Consider the following 20,310-nt stretch of genomic DNA (forward strand, 5'->3'; position numbering starts at 1 on the left):
GAGTTGTGCCCGACCTGACCCAGGGTACTTGGTCACCTCCCTGGTGGTTTCGGACCAGACACAGCATGGATGCAAAATTTGATGAAGATTGGCTCAGCAGTTATTCTTCTATGATTTTTGGATGTACATTGTACACATACAAACATATGGAGAATTGCTTTTTGGGAGGTGGGGGGGGGGGGGGAGGAGTAGGTTGGGGAAGGTACCCGTGACATGGCCCTGGATACCCCCACCAGCCGCCATATATGCAAAATTGTACGTGGATTGGCCCATTTATACACTTGGAGATCATAAGTAGGCTTTTGACCCTTAAGGTGGGGGGTGGGGGGTTGTCTTTTTATGTGTCCAAGACCTGACACTGGGATCCCCCTAGCCCTTTTGCAAAATTTGATGGAGATTGGCCGAGCCGTTTTTCCCATGACTTTCAGACATCAGAACCTTACAGACAGATACATTTATAGGTGCTACGGTTCAGCCGGGAAAGAATAACGTACAAACGCACGAACACACACTTGAAAGTCTTTATAAGATAACATCTTCATTTTTAGCTCACCTGGAACGAAGTGCATGGGAGCTTATGCCATGGCGCGTCATCAGTCCGTCTGTAACACTTACAACTTCTCCAAAACCGCTGAACGGATTGTGACCAAACTTGGCACCAATGATATCTGTTGTGTTGTGACTAAGGTTTGTTCACGGCATTTAAAAAATCGGGGTTAAGGGGTTTACCGGGGGTCAAAGTGGATCCAGGTTTGACCCCACAAAATAGATATTTGCTTTTTCCTCAAACTACAAACACTATTTTGATGAAACTTGACCATAACCTTCATCACCCGTGATGTACCAAAGTGTGTTCATGGCATTAGAAAAATCTGCCCCTTTAGGGGTCTACGGGGGAGTTGCCCCCCAAAATAGGTATTTGCTTTCTTCTCAGAAACTACACATGCAATTTCGATGAAACTTCACCACAACCTTCATCACCCATGATGTGCCAATGGTTGTTCAAGGCAATAGAAAAATTTGGGTCTGAGGAGGTATATGGGGTAGGGGGTTGCCCCCCAAAATAGGTATTTTTTTGTTTGTTTAAAGTCTTATGATTCCACATGTAGAATCATATTAGTATGATTCTACATGTTGCCCTATATTCTAGCAACATTGAAATTGGTTTAAAATACCTTTAGTCAGTGCAGTATACTGTTTATTCTGCCAGGTGAGCGCCAGGGGTATTGCTTGCGTACGGGCTTTGAATTTACATTAATTTAATGGCTCAGATGTCATGTGGGGGGTCATTGAAGATGTGCAAGAATATTTCAGTAGCCCCTTCAATACATTGCACAACATGCTTCCCATTCCTGTTACCGTCGTAGACGCGGAACGTGCTCGTGAGGCGGCGGCACGGCGGGACACAGTGCTGCACGTGGCAATGGAGACTCTGAGGGTTTGTGGGGTGCTGCTGCAACCCACCGTGCCGGGTCTGGCCCAGAAACTTCTGGCACGCCTCGGAACCTCTCCCAACACCCCATGGAAGGAGTTGAGCTGCTTCGATGCGTACCACGGTCGGCCATGCCCACACGCCGGTCAAAGTTTAGGACCAGACACGGGCCTCCTCTTTCCCAGGCTGGACGATGTAACGTCGTTGCATGACTTCAAGAAATCTAAGCATTCCAGAAGGACTGAAAAAGCGGATTCACAAAGCTGAGCAAATCAAAAAATTCGGACAATCGTCAATCACGTTGATACTTCTTGTATTTCTTTTTCAAAAGATGAGCTTTTTATATGTCAATGTTTAGTTAATGCTTTTGTCTGTTCCAGAAAGTTGAGTTTTGATCCACTGTGCTGATAAAGAAATGCAACAAAATAAATGTGTAATGTGTTCCACAAGCTTTAATGTGTTATATGAAGCAGTCGGTGCAGAAAACTGCAGTGAATACAATCCCAGATGAAGTCGTATCCAGGAAGTTACACAACGGGTAAATCTTCAGGACAATCCATTTCTTCTTTTGTACTCCTTCATATCCTTGTCATACTGCATGGAAAGCTGTGGAACATGGAAATAAGTTAGAACAGCTGTCACAGCATTTTTATTGATTTATGCAACCATCATTACCCTGCCCTTTAGGTATGTACATCAGAAACAGAGCACAACTTGAACAAGCCATTCAGTGTACTGCATCGTAAATTCCACAGGGCTGGCAGGTTGGCCTAGACCTTAGAGGTATGCACACTGGCCTTAGTATTGAAGTTAGTTATAGTTATAAATATTGACTATTGACTTAGTTATAAATACTAAGTCGTCTGGTCTGGGTTTGAATCTTGGCCCAGCGACAAACTGTAAACTTGCCGTCTCGCAGGCACAATTGTGTTTGTACCAAAGTCGTGCCCCTCGGATAGACGTTAAACCGGGCGTCCCTTCTGCCAGCATTAGTTGGGGGACATAAAGTGTCCTTCATGAAGAGGACATGAAGAGGCCAAATTAGAAATTCTTGCACAAACTTGCAGGGGGGCACTGCATCATCTGAGTTCCCCACAGCCACAGATTGCATCCAAAATGAAACGAATGAATTGTAAATTCCACGACAATACAGGCGTTTTATTCACAATATATGCTTCAGCACACAGCTCGTGATGTTATTTATGATCCCAGGTTCAAATCACAGATATTGTGTTCATTTGCCTGTTCTCTCCTACGGCTCTCATAAGTTTTGTAAAATCACAGCTGATGTCGACTCATGTCCTTGACTGCATGTTATATTATGTACAAGTCTCTCCCTGAGCTTGAAACATATTGACGGATTTTGGGAGGGAGGGGGGGGGGGCTTCTTTGCTTCTTGCAAAGGGGGACAATTGCTTCTTGTTTTCTTGTTACTTGCAAAATCGAAGATTTTTCAAGTATATTGGTCGGTTGCGTTTGTTATTCTGGCTGTTTGTCTGTTTGTCACCGGCCTACAGGTCACAATTCTAAACCACTCGTCACGAAACTTCACCAAGTTGTAGAGGTCGTCCCAATTGAGAAGCCGATTGATTTTGAGGTCAAAGGTCATCTGGAGGTCAAATTTCTAAAATCGCCTTTTTTCATCCGATTGACTTGGAAATTGAACCGCATTTGCACATTGAGTCACCAAATAGGAAAACCAACTATTTGAGGTCAAAAGATCAACTCAAGGTCAAACTTCCAAAATCATCAATTTTCATCTGAAGAAAACCATCAATTTTCATCCAATTGACTTGAAAATTGAACAGCATTTGTATAGTCTCGCTGAATTGGGAAACTAACTTTTTTTAAGGTCAAAAGGTCAACTCAAGGTCAAACTTCCAAAATCATCAATTTTCATCTAAAGAAAACCATCAATTTTCATCCAATTGACTTGAAAATTGAACAGCATTTGTATAGTCTCGCTGAATTGGGAAACTACCTGTTTTTGCAAGTATTGTGCTCTGCATGACGTCTTCTTGTTTGTTTGTTTGGGCGATATCTCAGACATCCTTTGAGCTAGGAAGCTGAAATTTGGGCACAATAGTGAGCAAGTGCTTTGGCAAAAATGAAGGGTTCCAAGGGTGGGGGGATGCTTTTATTTTTTGATTAATCAATTAATTATTATCGATTAATTAAGTACTTGATCCTAGGATCCTGGGTTTGAATCCCGGTCGATTGCTGAATTAACACGAGGGGGGGTTGACTCAGCCTGTCATCCTTCCGAGGTCGGCAAATTGAGTACCAGTTCACTAGTAATCCCCTGTGTGTCGCAAGAGGCGACTAATAGGGTTGGCGACAGGAAGGGCATCCGGCCATAAAGCATCGCTTCAAAAAGGGGACCACTGTGCCCGAAGAAGGCCAACCCCTGCTCTGCGGGGAAAAATGGCTTCGAAAGGTGGTTCTTCTTCAAAGTATTTATTTATTTTCTTTCTCATCTGGGCAATATCCCAGACACCTTTTGAGCTAGGAAGCTGATATTTCGACAGACAGTGATAAGTGATTTGGCTGTAAATTTTTACTTTATTGATTAATGATAAAAAAACGATTAATTATTTAATTAATCGACTAATTAATTGATTTTCAAAAATAGTTACAGATTCGGATGAAACGGTGGTGGTTTAGGTATGCTATTAGCCAATTGATTAATAATTTAATAATTTTACGATAATTATTTATTTATTTTAATTATTAATAACTTATTTATTTTCTTTCTCTGGGAAATATCTCAGCCACCTTTTGAGCTAGGAAGCTGATATTCGGACATGACAGTGACCAAGTGAATTTGATTTGATTCAAATTTTTGATTTGCTATAAAGGATATTTTTGATTTGATTAATTTATTTATTGCTTCATGAATTTATTGATTAATTCATTTCGATTAATTATTTAATTAATTTCAAAAAGTTGCAGATTCGGATGAAACACGACGTTTAGGTATGCCATTAGCCAATTAATTATTTAACGATTATTATTTATGTTAATTAAGCAATTAATCAATTATTGTACACCTCCCCCTCCCAATTCTGCATGTGTGCTGCACGGTGGCATCGCCGGGCACTGGAGGGTATGTTATTTATTTATTTGGCATGGGGCGGTGCAATAAGAGTTTTAACCCACCTTTACCTGAGCGGTTGGCCGGGGGAAGATTGGCCTGAATCCTCACGAACCGGCTGGCCAGGCCTGACATTCGACTTTGGAATTTGGTCAGGGTGCCGGCGATAACTCGCATACTCCTTGCGAAGTCCACCAACGAATGCTGGCAGATGGGACACCCATTGATGAATGTTCTCCTCTTCGCTTCTATGACGTCTTCAAATTGCATCTAAGAACTCTTTCAACTTTCCTCTTAACTCTTAAGACCCTTTCAACCCCTCCGCCGGACAACCTCCACTCCTCCCCCAGACCCCTACGGCTCCTCCCCCCGGACCCCTACGACTCCTCCCCCTGGACCCCGATGACTCCTCCCCCCGGACCCCTACGAACCGGCCCCCCGGACCCCTTCGACTCCTCCCCCCAGACCCCTTCGATTCTTCCCCCCGGACCTCTTCGACTCCTCCCCCCGGACCTCTTCGACTCCTCCCCCCGGACCTCTTCGACTCCTCCCCCCGGACCTCTTCGACTCCTCCCCCCGGACCTCTTCGACTCCTCCCCCCGGACCTCTTCGACTCCTCCCCCCAGACCCCTTCGACTCTTCCCCCCGGACCTCTTCGACTCCTCCCCCCGGACCCCTTCGCTTCCACTCCTCCCCCCGGACCTCTTCCACTCCTCCCTCCAGACCACTTCGACTCCTCCCCCCGGACCTCTTCGACACCTCCCCCCGAACCTCTTCCACTCCTCCCCCCCGGCCTGTGAAACACCGGACTCACGGCATGATGCTGGGGTCACGTGGTCTTGGCCATCAAATCAAATTGAAGACCGCATTCAGTCACTCACCGAAACCCACAGTGCGACCGTGGTCCCAAACGCGAGTCCGACCCGCAGCCAGTTGGGCTTACTGTAGTCATTTTTCCTGGAGGTGAACATTCCCCGGAAAGGCTCTGGAAAGACAACACAAGAGCCGATGAGCAACATTTCATCGACAGATAAATTACAACTGAAAGGAAAACGAATCAATGTCGATGCGGTTATTAATATTCACGTGTTCGGAAGAGGTGTGCGCGGCTCCATAACACGACCCCGACAGAGGACGCCATCGCCCTGGAGTAATCGATCGGCTCTGCTTAGCGACTACCCGGCCTGACCAGCGAATGCGCGCGGGTTAATCGAATCGGATAGCTCGATTCCTAGAGATGACGTAGCAGGCGCGGCCAATCGAACACCAATTCAATCGTACACGGGTTTTCACGTATACGCGGCAAGTGTGGGCAGCAGACAGGCTCGTGGTGCGAATTCCGTTGAAGCAAAATCGGAAAAATAAAGTTTAACTTTTGTGTCGTCGAATGAAAGCGCCATTGCGAAATGGGTTCATGGCAGAAAACAGGGTTCGTTGACAATAATCGGTGAATATAAGGAAGACCAGGCCAATAACAGCACACACAGTGTGTTATCCTGCATTCGAGTTCTCTTCGGTCCTTCGGCTGAATGGAAGGCGTGTTGTGGCGGCTTCAAGAGTGAGTGAATCGTTCTGGTGAAAATCAAAGGGAACTGCTGCTGCTGTCTCTGCTACCAGGTACAGTAAGTACTGCGTTTGTATCCCCTCCTCCATGGGATCGCAATCTCTGCATTTCTCGACTTCCAATGTCCGACATGTTTCCTGATTCCACGTGTGATCTGCATGATCGAACTTCACTCTATGACGTCTTCAAATTGCATCAAAGAACTCTTTCAACTTTCCTCTAACTCTTAACACCCCTTCAACTCCTTCCCCGGACCCCTACGGCTCCTCCCCCCGGACCCCTTCGACTCCTCCCCCCAGACCCCTTCGACTCCTCCCCCCAGACCCCTTCGACTCCTCCCCCCAGACCCTTCGACTCTTACCCCCGGACCCCTTCGCTTCGACTCCTCCCCCCGGACCTCTTCCACTCCTCCCCCCGGACCTCTTCCACTCCTCCCCCCGGACCTCTTCCACTCCTCCCCCCGGACCTCTTCCACTCCTCCCCCCGGACCTCTTCCACTCCTCCCCCCGGACCTCTTCGACTCCTCCCCCCGGACCTCTTCGACTCCTCCCCCCGGACCTCTTCGACTCCTCCCCCCGGACCTCTTCGACTCCTCCCCCCGGGCCTCTTCGACTCCTCCCCCCGGGCCTCTTCGACTCCTCCCCCCGGACCTCTTCGACTCCTCCCCCCGGACCTCTTCGACTCCTCCCCCCGGACCTCTTCGACTCCTCCCCCCGGACCTCTTCGACTCCTCCCCCCGGACCTCTTCGACTCCTCCCCCCGGACCTCTTCGACTCCTCCCCCCGGACCTCTTCGACTCCTCCCCCCCGGACCTCTTCGACTCCTCCCCCCCCCGGACCTCTTCGACTCCTCCCCCCCGGACCTCTTCGACTCCTCCCCCCCCGGACCTCTTCGACTCCTCCCCCCCCGACCTCTTCGACTCCTCCCCCCCCGGACCTCTTCGACTCCTCCCCCCCCGGACCTCTTCGACTCCTCCCCCCCCCGGACCTCTTCGACTCCTCCCCCCCCGGACCTCTTCGACTCCTCCCCCCGGACCTCTTCGACTCCTCCCCCCGGACCTCTTCCACTCCTCCGCCCGGACCTCTTCCACTCCTCCCCCCCCCCCCCGGACCTCTTCCACTCCTCCGCCCGGACCTCTTCCACTCCTCCCCCCGGACCTCTTCCACTCCTCCCCCCGGACCTCTTCCACTCCTCCCCCCCGGACCTCTTCCACTCCTCCCCCCCGGACCTCTTCCACTCCTCCCCCCGGACCTCTTCCACTCCTCCCCCGGACCTCTTCCACTCCTCCCCCGGACCTCTTCCACTCCTCCCCCGGACCTCTTCCACTCCTCCCCCGGACCTCTTCCACTCCTCGCCCGGACCTCTTCCACTCCTCCCCCCGGACCTCTTCCACTCCTCCCCCCGGACCTCTTCCACTCCTCCCCCCGGACCTCTTCCACTCCTCCCCCCGGACCTCTTCCACTCCTCCCCCCGGACCTCTTCCACTCCTCCCCCCGGACCTCTTCCACTCCTCCCCCCGGACCTCTTCCACTCCTCCCCCCGGACCTCTTCCACTCCTCCCCCCGGACCTCTTCCACTCCTCCCCCCGGACCTCTTCCACTCCTCCCCCGGACCTATTCCACTCCTCCCCTGGACTACATCAGACCTCCTCCAGCTCCACCCCAGGACCCCTCAGTCCCTCTCAAATCTCCTCTGCAAGACCTCCTCCGTCAACTCCGCTCTCAAGGACCTTCTCTCTCAACTCCACTCTCAATGTCTCTGCAAGACCTCTTCCGTCAACTCCGCTCTCAACGACCTTCTCTCTCAACTCCGCTCTCAACGACCTTCTCTCTCAACTCCGCTCTCAGAGAGCTTCTCTCTCAACTCCCCTCCCCTCTCTGAAACCTCTATCGACTCCCCTTTCTGAGCCCTCCTCTCAGCTCCTCTCTCAGAGACCTACTCCGTCAACTCTCCTCTCAGAGACCTCCTCCATCAACTCCTCTCTCAGACCCCCTCTCTCAACTCCCCTCTGAGACCCCCTCTCTCAACTCTCCTCCCAGAGACCACCTCCCTTCGGGACCTCTCAACTCCCCTCACAAAGAACTCCTCTCTCAACTCCCCTCTCCGAGGCCTCATCTCGACTCTCCTCTCACAGCCTAGCTCATTCAATGGAATACTGTTCCCCCCTCTGGGCTGGTGCTCCTGCCTCACACCTTGCTCGGCTTCACGCTGTTGAGGCCAAAGCCTTCAGAATCATTGGAATCTCCTGCGATGTAGTCAACTCCGAGGGCCTTTCACTCACTCACCGCAGGCAGGTTGGTGGTCTTTCTGTCTTCTACCGACTCCTCTCCGGCCTTGCTCCCCCAGCTCTCTCTGTGCTCTGTCCCCCCCAATATTCCTTCAGGTCGCACAAGATCTGCCTGCAACCCTCTTATGGTTAAACTGCCAAAGTCTAGGCTCTCTGCTCACCTTCACTCTTTCATTCCCCTTTTCTCCCGCCTCTGGAACAAACTCCCCCACTCCCTTCAATCCCACTCCTCCCTCCAGGTCTTTAAAACAGCTGTTCACCACCATCTCTTATCTTCCCCCATCGAAAACCTTGATCTTTTCTACCCCCGGTAATTCACCCCAGAGTCCTTGCAGTGTTCATATGTTTTATTCCTCTCCCACCTCCCCCCAAGTCCTCCCGATGTCCCTGCTCTCAAATGTTGTGTTTGTGTCCTTCCCCTCTCTCCCCACCTTGTCTGCCGCTCCCCTTGTTTTTTGTGTTTTGTGTGTCGGTTTGTCTTTTTGTGTGATTAATGTTAGCTCTTTCACGAGCCTCGATCTTGTATACAAAAAAAAAAGAAAAAAAAAAGAGACCTCCTCCATCAACTCCCCTCTGAGACCCCTCTCTCAACTTTCCTCCCAGAGACCTCCTCCCTACGAGACCTCTCAACTCCCCTCTCCAAAACCTGCTCCCTCCACTCCCCTCTCCGAGGCCTCATCTCAACTCCCCTCTCCGAGGCCTCATCTCAACTCCTCTCTCCAAGAACTACTCTCTCAACTCCCCTCTCAGAGACCTTCTCTCTCAACTCCCCTTTCAGAGACCTTCTCTCTCAACTCCCCTTTCAGAGACCTTCTCTCTCAACTCCCCTTTCAGATACCTTCTCTCTCAACTCCCCTTTCAGAGACCTTCTCTCTCAACTCCCCTTTCAGAGACCTTCTCTCTCAACTCCCCTCTGAGACCTGCTCTCTGCTCCACTCTGAATCTCCGAGAGGAGAGCGACCTCTCAGAGATGACACCTTGGCTCCCCTTTATGACGACCCCTTGGCTCCCCTTTATGACGACCCCTTGGCTCCCCTTTACGACGACCCCTTGGCTCCCCTTTACGACGACCCTTTGGCTCCCCTTTACAACGACCCCTTGGCTCCTCTTTACTACGACCCCTTGGCTCCCCTTTACGACGACCCCTCGGCTCCCCTTTATGATGACCCCTCGGCTCCCCTTTACGACGACCCCATGGCTCCCCTTTACGACGACCCCTTGGCTCCCCCTCTCGGAGACCTCTTGGCTCCCCCTCCGGCTCCCCCTCTCGGAGACGACCTCTTGGCTCCCCCTCCGGCTCCCCCTCTCGGAGACGACCTCTCGGCTCCCCCTGTCGGAGACGACCTCTCGGCTCCCCCTGTCGGAGACGACCTCTCGGCTCCCCCTCTCGGAGACGACCTCACAGCTCCCCTCTCGGAGGACCTCTCAGCTCCCCCTCTCGGAGACGACCTCTCAGCTCCCCCTCTCGGAGACGACCTCTCAGCTCCCCCTCTCGGAGACGACCTCTCAGCTCCCCCTCTCGGAGACGACCTCTTAGCTCCCCCTCTCCAAGACGACCTCTCAGCTCCTCCTCTCCGAGATGACCTCTCAGCTCCCCCTCTCGGAAAATATTTGTATTTCGGCTAAAGATTTCACTACTCATTTGTTTCAATGGAGGAATTGTTTTGAGGGTAACCCCTCGTATGTCCTTGACTTCCTCAATTTCCTTCATTTTACTTTTTCTCATTTTCTTCTTGTGACCTCCACAGTGTTTTTCAATAGTGATATCTCTTCAGTCACCATATATTGTCCTCCATCTCAATCTCACCATGGACTCGCCATCCTCCTCTCTGGAGTCTTCGATGCAGTACACGGACAACAGTTTAATCAATTCGCAAACAATCCGCATCTTCAAGATCATTGTTATTGGAGAGAAGAATGTTGGAAAAACCTGCCTGACTTTTCGCTTCTGTGGAGGTGGTTTCCCTGAGCGGACTGAGGCTACTATCGGAGTTGACTTCAGAGAGCGTTCTGTGGAGATCGAGGGTGAGAGGATCAAGGTGAATTAAGGGTGTACAGGGAAATTGGTCTTCATGGATGTTATCTTTATTGTCAAGTGATATTTTATTACTCCTGAGTAATACATGTGTGGTAACAGTAAAGATAATGGTGATTATTGTACAGTATTGCTGATGCAGTTGTGTACATTCATCAACCAAAAGTCATGGAGGAACCCTTTCTCGTTCAGATTGGCCCACATGCATTGAGTTGCACAACCATTAATTGAATCAACATGACAGTATGAAAGCTTAGGGGACAGCCTAGCTCAGTTTCAGAGCATCACGTTCAAGAGGAGTAAACTAACTTCTGTTACGGAAGTGATAATTGACTGCCAAGAGTGAGAATATCCATCAACATGGTCTAGACTGTCTTGGCCCTCTACAAATCAACTGTGGTGCGCGTTTTCATGAAATAGACCCGACCATTCATGATAACATATCCACTGTTGTCTCGTGATATTATGGTTCTGCTTGTAATACATATATCGACCTGCTCTTCCAAGAGAATGGGGTATTTGAACTTGTCTTGAAAAGGTACAAATGACCGCAGTTGTTAGCCACGCAACCACTCTGTTGGTATTACTCGTTAAGTCAGGTGGCACAGATGTGATGACCAGTTGTGCGGCAAACCATGAGACTGGAATTTGGAATTCAATGAAGTGACCAACCTGGTTCAGTCCCCCCCAAATGATGGTATAATCCATGGTGCAGAGTGCCTCCCTGGGAAATGGCAACATTGCCCACGAATCAAATTCGGATTACTTATTTTTGAGGTGAATTTGCTACCAAATGAGATATAATTTCACCAAACAAGCTGACCTGACCATTTCAAAACACTATATAATCCTGGTGAACATGGTCATGATGATCTATGGCACTGAAATGGCTATGCCAATGATACATTGTTCCCAATCTCACCACTCCCATAGGTTATCGCAAGAATCTTGAAGTTGCGCAGGCTATTGGCGAACAACGACGTATTCCTTTTTTTACCCTGCGTGTGTAGGCGTAAAGTGAGAGAAAGTAGTTGCTTCAGTTTTTCTGTTTGTCCAAAAAAATGAAAATTATTCCGAACAGGAAACCTACCGTTTTTAGAGACTTCATAAAGGACACAAACAACTGGAACGAAGAACTAATTTAACTTCTTGTTGTTGTTGTTGTTGTTGTTGTCTAGTCCTGGACAGTTCTCTCGAACAAGCCCGCGGCACGGAGCAGCCGATCGATCTCTCAGGAGCGACCCAGATATCCCCCACATCCAAGATGGTGTACTCCCACCTTCATGAAGTTAGGGCCACGACAGAGTTAGAGAAAGACAAGAGGGAAGGGCCGGCCCATGGGGACCAATCTGCTCTCTGACAGTGACCACACTGCCCTGATGAATCTTGGAGAGGGGAGCAGGGAAGGAAGGGGAAGATTTGGCCCCCGACTTGCATTGGGAGGTACAACCAAGAGGCGTCCCCGATAGTTGTAATCTAAAGTGTTAAATCAGGTGGTGTAAAAGACAGTGTATCCCAAATGCATCAACAGCGGTAAAATTCTGATTGGATTGTTTTGCTTTTGGTTTCTGCAGCCTTTCAAACTTTCCATTATTTCAATTGAATTAGATATTTTGAACACTGCAGAACGCAAATTGGCTTGTTGGCTTCAAAAAAACTTTCAGTTTGGTAGTACTTTGACTCTGAAATTGGCAAAATTGTAAGCCATCTCGACAAATCAAATCTGTTGCTCACTCTCCCAAAGGAGGAATATTGATATTCGTACAAAATGACGGCACCCAGCGATGCAGCACCTGAGCTAACTTCGTCCAAAAAATTTATTCTGTTTAGTGCATGTTTTACTCAAACATCGTTCGAAAATCGTCAGTTTCTCCAATAAGAGATGGACCCTTTGTATGGCCTGGAATTCAAAGTTCACAAACGATGCTAATGTAGGTCATGCTCAGAAGCGCAAAGGAGGTGAGGAGACAGTGGGATGCCCTGGCCCGTTCAGCCAAGCATATGTCAGAGGTCCATGGGGACCAATGCGCCAGGAAAATGAGGGCTGCCAAGAGCTCCACATCTTGGCTTAAAACGGGAAGGGGTAACCCTGTCCATGTCCTTGTTCTCAAGACTGTGCAGGATAAAGTGTTCTTTGAACTCTCTAGTTTTAAAAAGTGTCATGGAATCTTTAAGGCCCACCACAAATTCCAGCAAATGGGATGGCTCATTTAGTATCCCCTTCAAAGGATCTTGTACTCATTGATGCAATGTCCTTGCCTGCATGGTGAGAGATGATGCAAAATGAGCACTCCCTGTCATCTGCATATATTCAGGTTCCTTGTAGTGGGGAAGTTGGGGTGGGAGTGGGTCGGTGAGCTGTTGTTGGGTGGTGGTGGAGTCGCATTGAAAACCCATTTATCAAACATTGAAAAACATTTGCGAATTTTTTTTTTTTAAAGAATCAAGATCACCATGGTAATTCTAAGCATCATTTTTTTGACAGTTGCAGCTCTGGGACACAGCAGGCCAAGAGCGTTTCCGTCGCAGCATGATTCCTCACTACTACCGAAACGTCCATGCAGTGGTGTTTGTGTATGACGTGACGAGACGTGACTCCTTCATTGGCCTGCCGCTGTGGCTAGAAGAGTGCCAGCACCACATAGCCACACAGGACATTCCTCGCATCCTTGTTGGCAACAAGTGTGATTTGCGGGACAAGATTGAGGTGATGGATTGCATATTAATGTGACATATGACAAATTTCATTGCCTTCTCATTTTGTAGCATTTTGGTTTGTACCCATACCAAAAAGATCAAAGTTTACTTTGTTGCCTCAAAGAATATTCACACCCTTAAATTTACATACACTGTGTCATGTGATAAATAGAATGGCTCTTGGAAGAGCGCATGCCTCCGCCAGGCTGAATAGTTTACGTTTTGTATCCCACTGATAGGCCGGATCTGCATCCAGACCTGAACCAAATTCTAATCTGCTTGTTCTTGTCACCTAAAACCAACACATCCACCTAGTTTTGTCATAACTCGTCCACGACTTTTTGAAATATCATCATATGTATTGTTTTTGGCCCTATCTCTCAATGGAGAAGAATCACTTGTAAAATTAAAAAGTTCTCGTATCCGGTTTTGGATCTTCAGCAAAATCTAATCGATTCTCCCTTGTCGCACATCCAACCTGTCCACCAAATTTGGTCCGAATCCGTCCACAACTTATTGATATATCCTGCTCACAAACACATCGGGGTGAAAACACAAACTCTGTCCACCTTCAGTGGTGGATGTAGTAAATAGTCAAATCATTCCACCCATGCCATGTAGCCTTTTGTTTTCATTTAGATCTTGCTTTGCAAATGGCACCTTTGTAAACTTTTTATAGGGTGATATTTTGAAGACTCCTGATGCATTTTCAATGTTTCAATGGAGGGTGACCACCGGCTTTTATTATTAACATGTCACGCGTATTCTCACCCAGCCTCAGTATTTGTCACTTACGTTAGTGTGATGACAGTGGGCCCCTCTGCCAAACTACTTTGATAAACTGACCTCCTTTCATTATTATTTCAGCCATATTACTCAGTTAAAAAAAAATCTTCTTCACATTCACAAAATGTTTTGTTGATTTTGCTGAAGCATACTCTCACGTGTCTATGTCCGGGCAGGTCACAACCCAGGAAGCGCAACAGTTTGCCGATGCACATGGCATGCCGCTCTTCGAGACGTCCGCTAAAGCACTCACGGATTCGGGGGACCACATAGAGGCAATATTCCTAACTCTCGCACACAAGTTATACGGCCATCGCTCTATGACTGTGCCCACACTCTCACATCAGCAAGCTCACACCACCATCTTGCTCAAGGATGAATCACCATCTGATGAACACACCTGTTACTGCTGATATTTGTTTACTTTCACAAGGTGCTGATTGAGGACTTTGCATATTGAACCAAGACCATCAGATTGTCAGTTTAAACGTACAGTATTTGAAAGGTTTGGTACTTGCAGTCAATAAAAAATTAGGGAGGGTGGGGGAATTGGGGGATCTTTTGTGTGTGCAGGTCTTAATCTCAAAAGATTGAAACATCATAATCTCAACGTATTAACATCAGCAGTTCTTAAGAGTGCTGGTTAGAATGCAGAAGGTTGGAAGTCATCGCAGAAATGCATTATGTTCTCCACTTGTTGTGGAATCATTGCAAAATGAGCAGCAAGTTTGATTTATTTACAAAGTTTATACTGCATGTACATGTTCAAGCTGCTGTTTTCAATTGTGAGGGAGGAGGTGTTGCATTGCTAAATTACACTTGGGCTGTTTTGATAAATGTCGAAGTAATTTAGTAATCAGGTTAAAAACTGGGCATTTCAAATTTCATAGATTTTAAAGGTTTTGTAAGCCAATCAAATGAATTAAAGAATTTGTGAATTGTTGTTTTTGGATATTTGTTTACATTTTTTTTCATTCACATGCAGTATGTTTTGAAAATAAGTTTGTGCACAATGTGTTTGAATCAAAGGCAAAAACCTGGGTCTAAGCATATTCAAGCTCGTAAAACATGCCAGAACGAATATGTATATATATATATATATATACATATATATATATATACCGGCCTGGCGTTGGCTTAGCGGTTAGGGTGCCGGCTTGGGATCCTCGGATCCTGGGTTTGAATCCCGGTTGATCGCTGAATTAACGCCAGGGGGGTTGACTCAGCCTGTCATCCTTCTGAGGTCGGCAAATTGAGTACCAGCTTGCTGGGATGAATGATCACGGTGTGTACCCCGATTCAGAATAGGCACACCGTATCCCTGCGCATCGTAAGAGGTGACTAAGGGTTGGCGTCAGGAAGGGCATCCATCCATAAAAACATTGCCTCAAACAGGGAACCATGATTGTCATGGGGCCCGCAAGGCTAACCCCTGCTCTAGCGGGGAAAAATGGCCTTAAAACGATCATTCATTCATTCATTTATATATATATATATGTATATATATTTAGAAATACATGTATATTATATATATATATTTAGATATACACATGTATACTTGATTAGCAGAGCCAAATAAAAGCACTCTTAATCTTGGGTATTTGGATTGTTGAGAGGATTTTGTATTTTTTATTTAATTTTTTGGTCATTCATATTCAGCCAAATTGTGGGTTTCCATACCATGCCACACCAAACTCTTCTTTTTGATTCTCCACTTGCTTGTTCTTTGGAAGAAAAAAAAAAAAAGTTGTGTTCCTGCCTGGAAGTGTTTTGATTTCATTGCATATAAGGTGTTTAGGCGATTATGGTGTTGCCGGTCCCATCTGGAAGAAAGTGCATTTTCTTTGTTGGAATAAGTACTGTAATTTCAGTGACTAATTGCACAAAGTATTGTATTTGTACCTGAAGATCTGTTGAAACGTTTAGTGTTCCCTTTGGTTGATTGTTCAAGTTTTATGGATACACCTTACATTACGATCATTGGTTGGGGTCGGGGGAGACGAACCGTGAATGCTGCTTTTTAAAACGTAGGCATTTTATTTGTTTTTGATTTTGTATGAGATGCCAGAAGTCTTGGAATGTACAGTTTTTAAAAGGAAAGGGTTCCTGATTGTGATGGTGACTCATAATTAATGGCATTGCCATTTTAAATGCACTTGCATGACAACATAGTAAAATGGGAATTTTTATTAAAACCAAAAAGATGTAATTCGGAGATGAGCATTTCCTGAAAGGGTAGAAGATCCTGAAGAAAACATTAATGCTTTGGCTTTATTTTGGCCAATACCTACTAATTATCTTGTCATGGACATGTGGATACCAGGGGTGCTCACAGGATAGCTTCAAGGTATCCACAATCTCTGAGCAGTCCAGCTTGGGTTTGAATCATGTCCCAGTTATAGCCTGTCGGATTGGTGCTTCGGAAGGGCGACATTGTATCGATTGTGTGCTGACTGCCAGATGGGAGGTTGAGGTGGTCGTCAGATCTGCCAGCGTTAAATGTTGGATCCCATGGTGTATTTTGTGAAGTCTGCAATTTGTCACCTTCGAGCAAATTACTGCCACCTTTGGTGGAACGTCAGGCCAGCCTTTGTTGAAACACACTTTGTGAAAGACAGGCCAAACACATTCCCTGACACCCCACAATAATGTAGGAATATGTCATTTATAAGCTGTGGAGATAGGACTAGACAGTATAGTAGAAATTATCTCAGAATTTGCAATGAACCCTCAATAGTAAACCCAGGTTTGTTATTACTAGGGCATGCCCGTACTATATCTATATCTAAAATTATATCCCCCCCTCTATTTACATGAAATGGTTTGGTCCATGAAATGTTTTGGTCCATTCGCAACGCCAAAGCGAACGGCGAACGCTTTACATGAAATGGTTTGGTGCATGAAATGTTTTGGTCCATTCGCAACGCCAAAGCGAACGGCGAACGGCTTGCGAGTACAGTGACAATCCCCCCGGGGTTTTAATTAGTTTTAAAACATCGTTTAACGCCAACATAGCGCCAACATAGTTTGCCGACGGGAAATAAATGAATACGCTCTCAAATGTGCCATCCGAGGCAGAGTGTGTCCGCCACGTTCGGCACACGCGATAGCTCGCTGCTCTCTGATTGGTTGAATCGTTTTTTGGACATAGCTCGGTAAGTAATTGTCCGATTAATATGAAACCTTGAAAAGGCACATCCTCGGGTCCCCAGCAATATACCTGGCAAGTTTAAAGTATATCGGACCCGTGGTTGTCGAGAAACAGCGGTCACAGACAAACAAACGTACAAACAAACACACAGAGATTACTGGAATTATAGATAGATTTCGGACTTTTTGCTTATGATTTATATGAACCAGGTGAGCAAAGGCAAAAAAAATATTACTTTTCTGTGTGTGTGGTTTTTTTTTTTTTTTCCTTCTCTTACAATTAAACGAGAAACGTGTTCTGCCTGAAAATATATTTACCTCCGCCATCAAAGGTGGATGGAGGTTATGTTTTCACCCCTGTCTGTTTGTGAACAAGATATCTCAAAAAGTTTTGGACAGATTCGGACTAAATTTGGCAGAGAGGTAGCGTATGTGACAAGGACGAAATGACTAGATTTTGGTGAAGATCTGGATTCGGATCCGGCTACGAGAATTTTTTAAGTGATTCTTCACCATTGAGAGATCGGGCCAAAAACGATACATAGCAGGATATCTCAAAACGTTATGGACAGATTTGGGCGAAACCTGGTGGACAGGTTGTGTGTCTGACAAGGAAGAATCGATTCAATTTTGGTGAAGATCCGGATCCGGCTAATATTTTAAAGGGATTCTTCACCATTGGGAGGTGGGACAAAATCGATACAAAGCAGGATATCTCAAAACGTTGTGGACGGATGATTTTGATTAAATGTGATTCTGTATTGTGATTTTCTAGTCTACTCTAGGATAGAAAACGTAAACTGTTCACCTGGTGGACGTATGCTCTCTACTGAGTGCTATTCTAGTTCAATATGGAATTGATCAAATGCAAAATATTTTTTGATAATTGTCCATATCCATCATGCTGGAAACTAACTTGACTTCTGGAAGGTTAGAATTTAAATCCCGAAGACTGTTGGATTTGAAACCCACAACCTGAGGGATACCAGTCCAGTGTCTTCACCAATAAGCCACCACTGTACCGTTTTTAGTCTTTTAAAAGACACGTTTTCATCCATTGCATAAATCAAGGCTAATGGAGGAGGTTAAGGGAGAGAGGGCTGATTGACCAATGGATTGAGCACAGGGAATTGGCATATACAGTGCCTTCAGTTCAGTAAGTATTCACACCCCTTGACTTTTTCACATTTTGTTGTTACAGCCTGAAATAAAAATGGATTAAATTGAGATTTATTTTGGTTAATCTACATATAATACCCCATAATGTTTAAGTGTAATTTTATTTTTTTCTAGAAATTTTTACAAAACAAATAAAGATGAAAAGCTGAAATATCTTGAGTCTAAAAGTATTTAACCCCTTTGCTATGACACTCCAAGTGTAACCACTCCAGCAGAACTACAGTATATTGGCTGACATGGGAGAACCTGCCGGAAGGACAACAGTCTCTGCAGCACTTCACAAATCTAGGCTTTATGGGAGAGTGGCCAGACTGAAGCAACTCCTGAGAAAAACGCACATGACAGCATGCCTGGAGTTTGCAAAAAGGCACGTGAAAGACAGAGCATGAGGCAAAATATTATGTGGTCTAATGAGACAAAAAATTGAACTCTTTCACCTGAATGCAAAGTGCTACATCTGGCAAAAAGCGAGCACAGCTTTTTACCCATCTCACATCCTCCCCACCATGGAGTGTGGTGGTGGCAGCATCATGCTGTGGGGAAGCTTTTCAGAGGCAGGGACTGGTAGACTTGGAAGGATAGAGGGAACAATGAATGGAACCAAATGCAGGCAAATCATTGAGGAGAACCTGCTTCAGAGTGCAAAAGACCAAAGACTGGTGAAGATTTATGTTCCAACAGGCCAAAGCAAGACTGGAATGTCTTCAGACCAAGAACATGAAGGTCCTTTAGTAGCCCAGTCAAATCCCAGACTTGAATCACATTGAGAATCTGTGGAAAGACTTGAAGATTGAAAGACACTCCCCATCCAACTTGACAGAGCTTGAACAAATCTGCAAGGGAGAATGGGAGAATCTCCCCAAATCCAGATGTGCAAAGCTGATACAGACATACCCAAGAAGCACTCAAAGCTGTTAACACTGACATGCGCTTCTACAAAGTACTGATTCAGGGGGTTGAATACTTATGTAAATTGGATATTTCTGTATTTCATTTTTAATTATTTTGTAAAAGGTTCGAAAAAAATTCCACTTTGACATTATGGGGTATTATGTGTAGATCAGTGACAAAAAAAATCTCAATTAAAAAACATTTTAAATTCAGGCTGTAACATAAAGAATGTGAAAAAGTCAAGGGGTGTGAATACTTTCTGAAAGCACTGTAAGGGAGAAACTTTATCAGAAATCTCAATAACTTGGCTGAGGTCGATCGAAGCAACGTCATGTAACTTTGTCGAAAAAAAATCTCCGTGGGTAGGACCTCCTATGTTCAATGTTTTGTGTCAAGTGGTTGCAGAGAAAATGAATAAGTTGAAAAATTGAGGGTGGAAGAAAAACAAATCCTGCTACATGAAACACCCTGCAACCCATGCATGCAGAATACTGACTTTTTGTGGAACACTGGCCATATTTTCCATCCAAACATCCTGTAACTTTGTAAGAAGCTGGCTTTTACCATTGCACTCGTTCAACTTGGTTGTGGGATGGCTTTGAAGGCCATGAAATTCAAGTTGAGTCTTGCCTTAGTGTTAGGAAAAGAGAGGCACATGGCACACAACGCAAACGCAAGCACATCTACACTTGCCACTAGAGATGGTTCAAGCCCATGTTTTCCAAGCCTGAACCGAAAAATGCAGGAATCCCAAATAAATTTTCCAGGAATCGTCAGGAAACAATTTACACTACCTTAGGTTCTATTTGTTTTAAAGCTTTCCTCAGCTCAAGCTCGAGAAAAGTATGCTTGCGCCCTCTCTAATCTCTATCATTTACGACGTGTCAGCGGTGTGGAACAATTGCTGTTGATGTCGCACAACAGACAACAAAGAAGGTAACTAGAATTGCACTCGGTACAGCGCAGCACATACCTCCACCCACGCTGAAAATTTGACGTTTTGTAGCCCAATGATCCGCATCTGAATCTGCATCCAGAAATGCTGGATCTGCATCCAGACCTTAACCAAAATCGAATTGGTTTGTTCTTATCACCTACCCAACTCATCCAAGAAGTTTCGTCTGAATCCGACCATTTGATTCGTCCTTGTTATACACCCAACCTGTCCATCAAGCTTCTTCCAAATCCGCCCATA

At 46.2% G+C, this 20,310-nt stretch overlaps 3 protein-coding genes across 6 annotated transcripts in view; 2 read left to right on the top strand and 1 right to left on the bottom strand.

The window, feature by feature from the left end:
• Positions 1-1,875, top strand: part of MARS2 (methionyl-tRNA synthetase 2, mitochondrial) — a 28,509-nt gene extending 26,634 nt beyond the window's left edge. For all 3 annotated transcript variants that reach the window (XM_078776743.1, XM_078776744.1, XM_068114002.2), the window contains one exon: positions 1,368-1,875. In XM_078776743.1, the coding sequence (XP_078632869.1) occupies positions 1,368-1,699 (332 nt within the window). In that variant the 3' untranslated portion in view covers positions 1,700-1,875. The remainder of the gene's footprint in view (positions 1-1,367) is intronic.
• Positions 1,729-5,823, bottom strand: NDUFC1 (NADH:ubiquinone oxidoreductase subunit C1). The gene is made up of 3 exons (XM_068114005.2): positions 5,613-5,823; positions 5,408-5,511; positions 1,729-2,038 (listed from the first exon to the last, which is right to left on the bottom strand). Exons 1-3 carry the CDS (start codon positions 5,665-5,667, stop codon positions 1,979-1,981), a joined length of 219 nt encoding a protein of 72 aa, XP_067970106.1. The 5' UTR covers positions 5,668-5,823; the 3' UTR covers positions 1,729-1,978.
• A 181-nt stretch (positions 5,824-6,004) lies between these two features.
• RAB33B (RAB33B, member RAS oncogene family) lies at positions 6,005-14,838 on the top strand. 2 transcript variants are annotated; one of them, XM_068114003.2, is made up of 4 exons: positions 6,005-6,143; positions 10,126-10,416; positions 12,898-13,119; positions 14,072-14,838. In XM_068114003.2, the coding sequence occupies exons 2-4, from the start codon at positions 10,186-10,188 to the stop codon at positions 14,306-14,308; spliced, it is 690 nt and encodes a 229-aa protein (XP_067970104.1). In that variant the 5' UTR covers positions 6,005-6,143; positions 10,126-10,185; the 3' UTR covers positions 14,309-14,838. The 2 variants fall into 2 exon arrangements, with proteins under 2 accessions (XP_067970104.1, XP_067970105.1); XM_068114004.2 differs by having other exon boundaries at positions 6,011-6,148.
• The last annotated feature ends 5,472 nt before the right edge of the window (positions 14,839-20,310 follow it).

This window comes from Myxine glutinosa, chromosome 4 (genome assembly GCF_964187855.1).
Source record: "Myxine glutinosa chromosome 4, kmMyxGlut1.1, whole genome shotgun sequence".
NCBI lineage: Eukaryota > Metazoa > Chordata > Myxini > Myxiniformes > Myxinidae > Myxine > Myxine glutinosa.

Coding starts and splice junctions, on each gene's coding strand:
- NDUFC1 (XM_068114005.2), bottom strand. CDS start 5,667: ATGGCGTCCTCTGTCGGGGTCGTGTTATGGAGCCGCGCACACCTCTTC. Junction 5,512..5,612: donor CGCACACCTCTTCCGAACAC/GTGAATATTAAT, acceptor TTGTCTTTCCAG/AGCCTTTCCGGGGAATGTTC. Junction 2,039..5,407: donor CGGTCGCACTGTGGGTTTCG/GTGAGTGACTGA, acceptor CATGTTCCACAG/CTTTCCATGCAGTATGACAA.
- RAB33B (XM_068114003.2), top strand. CDS start 10,186: ATGGACTCGCCATCCTCCTCTCTGGAGTCTTCGATGCAGTACACGGAC. Junction 10,417..12,897: donor TCGAGGGTGAGAGGATCAAG/GTGAATTAAGGG, acceptor TTTTTTTGACAG/TTGCAGCTCTGGGACACAGC. Junction 13,120..14,071: donor ATTTGCGGGACAAGATTGAG/GTGATGGATTGC, acceptor ATGTCCGGGCAG/GTCACAACCCAGGAAGCGCA.